This window comes from Convolutriloba macropyga, chromosome 12 (genome assembly GCF_964194025.1).
Source record: "Convolutriloba macropyga chromosome 12, txConMacr16.3, whole genome shotgun sequence".
In the NCBI taxonomy this organism is placed as follows: domain Eukaryota; kingdom Metazoa; phylum Xenacoelomorpha; order Acoela; family Convolutidae; genus Convolutriloba; species Convolutriloba macropyga.
The window spans coordinates 37,561,473-37,566,423 of NC_134479.1; the positions used below are offsets into that span (position 1 = coordinate 37,561,473).

General features: G+C 35.9%; 1 protein-coding gene across 1 annotated transcript in view; it reads right to left on the reverse strand.

The window, feature by feature from the left end:
* Positions 1-232: 232 nt before the first annotated feature.
* Positions 233-4,951, reverse strand: part of LOC142350487 (spectrin beta chain, non-erythrocytic 1-like) — a 16,773-nt gene continuing 12,054 nt past the window's right edge. The window contains exons 7-8 of the mRNA XM_075402338.1: positions 652-738; positions 233-462 (exon numbers count right to left, since the gene is read on the reverse strand). Coding sequence (XP_075258453.1) covers positions 233-462; positions 652-738 — 317 coding nt within the window. The remainder of the gene's footprint in view (positions 463-651; positions 739-4,951) is intronic.

Consider the following 4,951-nt stretch of genomic DNA (forward strand, 5'->3'; position numbering starts at 1 on the left):
GACAAAGTATCAAAAAATGCACTTTTTGCACCATATAAGCGCTAATAGCCACATTTGTAGGTATGATGCATTAATGTTCGTTGGGTCCATGGTTAGCTTAGGGGTTACCCTAACAGTGTGCTAGAACCTTGGGTTGCTCAGGGTTTACCTTCCGGTAAATTTTTCCGGTAAAATTTTTCAGTTTTGACCTTTTTTGAGTTTTGACAAAATTTCAAGTTTTAACGTTTTAATTTCATTTCTGTTGGTTTGTTGGCTCATGCTTCTGTTCATTAGTGGCGCCAACATCGCCGGCCCAGTTTTCGATCATAACACCATCATAGAAGACTGGCGCCAGTTTCACAACCGGTCTGTTGAATTCGCCATGTGCCATCTTGAATCTCGTTGATCGTACATCGCCATCGTCGCCTTTGAAGACTTTGATGACTCGTCCCATCTTGTATTCACATCGTTTCAATGAATCATCTACCATCCACACAAGTTCTCTTTCTTTCAGATTTCGTACATGTTCTTTTGACCACTTTGATCTCCGATTCCATTGTGGAAGATATTCACGTGTCCATCTTTTCCAGATCATGTCGGCATATGCTTGAGCCGTTTTGAAGGATTTTCTCAGGTCATGGTAGCGTTCGCTGGATGGCATAAATGGTGTACTTGCACTTTCTCGTCCTAGCAGGAAGTGATTGGGTGTAAGGGCTGTCAGATCCTCTGGGTCGTGTTTACTGCTGTCCGGGGTTTGCTCTACAAGACACATCGTTGTACTGAGTACCTCATCTGTAAGGCTTCGGTTGTCCAAGACTGCAATCATGACCTTCTTGCAACTTTGAGCCAGTCTTTCCCAAATGAGATATGACATTTAATAAACACCTAAGGGATCGTAGAATTAACAATTTAAGAATTTTAACAATAAATGACAAAATATCAAAAAATGCACTTTTTGCACCACATAAGCGCTAATAGCCACATTTGTAGGTATGATGCATTAATGTTCGTTGGGTCCATGGATTGCTTCGGGGTTACCCTAACCGTGTGCTGGAACCTTGGGTTGCTCAGGGTTTACCTCACCAAAATCGGGGAGTGGACAAATTTTCGGTCCCAACTTGTAAAATTTTTCAGTTTTGACCTTTTTTGAGTTTGACAAAATTTCAAGTTTTAACGTTATAATTTCATTTCTGTTGGTCTGATGGCTCATGCATCTGTTCAATAGTGGCGCCAATACGCCAACTCTCTTCGATCTTTAACATAAAACAATGAAACTATTTTCAACAATTTTTTGCAATTTATCAAAAATTGATCAAAAGTTATGCGAAAATTAGGACAAATAAGAAAACAACGGAAGTTAGGTTAACGTTCACAAATCTATACATCCAAATAATATCTTCGAAAAGAAGCCAAATTCAAAAACGTCTTTTTTTGAATTTCTAGATACCACTCACAATCCTGTACGATTAAAATATCGATGGGCGAAAAACCCAGTAGAGTAAATTTCCTCGCCACTAAAGTGGGTTGGAACAAAACGTAATTACTGTTGGAGCATTCAAATAATCGAAATGGTTAGATATCTACGCCGTTTTTTATCAAAACTAATCAATTAACCGGTAGTCAGTGATGTTGAACATATATTATAAAGAGGGTGACTGAAGTTCGTAGTTTAGGACAAACAGATGGTCATTGTAATTTGAACAATTAAGCCCAGATTTTTTCATCGGGTTTTTGAACAAAAGGAAAAAATCGTCGAGAAAAAAACCCGAGAACAACTATTATCGGCCTTCTCTTGTTTTTATACAATCCAAAAAATTGGATGGTATCGGTAATCAGGCTTTTTGTGTTCGCGCATTTTTTTTATGACTTCCAGCTTTCAAAATGGGATAAACAGTTTAAGCCCAGAGGACATCTGGTTTCATTAGAGGCACAACGCTGGATTTTTGAGACCAAAAATGGTAAAATTTTTTTTCAATATGTCTTCGTGAAGAAATCTTAAAAATGTTTTCAATTGACGGAAATTCATACAAGTCTTTTGCAAGCAAAATTTTTTATTTTTGGTGTTTTCTCTGTGTTCTAACCAGAGTAAGAAAAAGAACATAATTTTGCTTTCTCGCCCATGTTTTTTGTTGACGTGCGGCAGTTTGATTTGTATTATTCGTGTTTTTGACAGGACTTTTGGAAAATGGCTTTGGCAATTACTTCCTAGTCCATTGTAGGTCTAGGTTTTTGTTTAGTTAATGAAAAGTTTTCGATTTTTATTTAAGGACTTGTCCTGCTATGTTCTGTATTTTTTTCCTCGATTGTTGTTACGACCTGTAACATCACCTCTAAGATCTGTCATCTCTTTTTGGCAGAGCAGTCCTGCAAAGTCGATTGGTTTGTGTGAATGGCGTCCTTTTTATTTTTTCTTGGAGCGCGGTTTTTCTTTCATTGGCGTGAATAACCTCGCTCTCAAAAGTGACTAAACGCATTATCCTTCCAAATGACTTCTTACTTCAGTTTAGTTGTTTTCAACTCTGAATACCTCACTCTAAACGACCATTGTTTGCGTTCCGCTAATTGAAACGACATCTAAGTTTAAAAAATCCAAAATCTCAGTTATTAAAAAAACTGAAAGTTTTTGTCACTTTCTGAGACTGCAGGTTTTTGAAGCTATCGCAGTTTTCTGGCAATCTGCCAGCTACTTCTGATGTTTGAATGCACCTAAAATGATTCGTAGCTGACAATAAGGTTCTTTTAGAAATCATGGCAAAAGTAAATTAGAAGTTATAACAATTTTCAGCATTCTTTAGCAATTTATTCTTTGTCCATTGTATTTAGATACGGTTTTTTTCTCTAGTTTAGAAAATCAAGTACAAAAAGTGCATGAGCTTCGTTTGCTACAAAGCTTGGATGTTTTTAGTAAACGTTTTTTCTGCATTTAAATGGTCTGGCAGCACAAGTATTATAACTTTTTTCCCTCTGTTCGTTGTTAAAATGATTAATGCAAATCAGAGAGCTATACGATCAACAATTTTCCTTTTCTTGCTTCAAAATGCCTTCATTCGATGAGGGATTTGTGTTTGTCGATCTAGTATCTTCTATTAGCATCATTGGGACGCTACTTGAATATACCTAATTCAATTCACAAAAACTCGTACTTTATGCCATATATTTTACATTTTTGATCGGAAATCAACAGGTTTAATAGATCGGTCTCAATTCTTGTGATGTCTTATTCAACTGCTTTGAAATAACTGCTTTAAAGTCACAAAAACTCGTACTTTATGCCATATATTTTACAATATTGATCGGAAATCAACAGGTTTAATAGATCAGTCTCAATTCTTGTGATGTCTTATTCAACTGCTTTGAAATAACTGATGGGGGAAATTAATGAGGTAAACGCGCACTAAGTAAAGCAAAGCCACTTCGTCAACTTTATTATTGTTCTGAATTATCCTGCTATGTTCTGTATTTTTTTCCTCGATTGTTGTTACGACCTGTAACATCACCTCTAAGATCTGTCATCTCTTTTTGGCAGAGCAGTCCTGCAAAGTCGATTGGTTTGTGTGAATGGCGTCCTTTTTATTTTTTCTTGGAGCGCGGTTTTTCTTTCATTGGCGTGAATAACCTCGCTCTCAAAAGTGACTAAACGCATTATCCTTCCAAATGACTTCTTACTTCAGTTTAGTTGTTTTCAACTCTGAATACCTCACTCTAAACGACCATTGTTTGCGTTCCGCTAATTGAAACGACATCTAAGTTTAAAAAATCCAAAATCTCAGTTATTAAAAAAACTGAAAGTTTTTGTCACTTTCTGAGACTGCAGGTTTTTGAAGCTATCGCAGTTTTCTGGCAATCTGCCAGCTACTTCTGATGTTTGAATGCACCTAAAATGATTCGTAGCTGACAATAAGGTTCTTTTAGAAATCATGGCAAAAGTAAATTAGAAGTTATAACAATTTTAAGCATTCTTTAGCAATTTATTCTTTGTCCATTGTATTTAGATACGGTTTTTTTCTCTAGTTTAGAAAATCAAGTACAAAAAGTGCATGAGCTTCGTTTGCTACAAAGCTTGGATGTTTTTAGTAAACGTTTTTTCTGCATTTAAATGGTCTGGCAGCACAAGAATTATAACTTTTTTCCCTCTGTTCGTTGTTAAAATGATTAATGCAAATCAGAGAGCTATACGATCAACAATTTTCCTTTTCTTGCTTCAAAATGCCTTCATTCGATGAGGGATTTGTGTTTGTCGATCTAGTATCTTCTATTAGCATCATTGGGACGCTACTTGAATATACCTAATTCAATTCACAAAAACTCGTACTTTATGCCATATATTTTACATTATTGATCGGAAATCAACAGGTTTAATAGATCGGTCTCAATTCTTGTGATGTCTTATTCAACTGCTTTGAAATAACTGCTTTAAAGTCACAAAAACTCGTACTTTATGCCATATATTTTACATTATTGATCGGAAATCAACAGCTTTAATAGATCAGTCTCAATTCTTGTGATGTCTTATTCAACTGCTTTGAAATAACTGATGGGGGAAATTAATGAGGTAAACTCGCACTAAGTAAAGCAAAGCCACTTCGTCAACTTTTTTATTGTTCTGTATTATCCTGCTATGTTCTGTATTTTTTTCCTCGATTGTTGTTATGACCTGTAACATCACCTCTAAGATCTGTCATCTCTTTTTGGCAGAGCAGTCCGGCAAAGTCGATTGGTTTGTGTGAATGGCGTCCTTTTTATTTTTTCTTGGAGCGCGGTTTTTCTTTCATTGGCGTGAATAACCTCGCTCTCAAAAGTGACTAAACGCATTATCCTTCCAAATGACTTCTTACTTCAGTTTAGTTGTTTTCAACTCTGAATACCTCACTCTAAACGACCATTGTTTGCGTTCCGCTAATTGAAACGACATCTAAGTTTAAAAAATCCAAAATCTCAGTTATTAAAAAAACTGAAAGTTTTTGTCACTTTC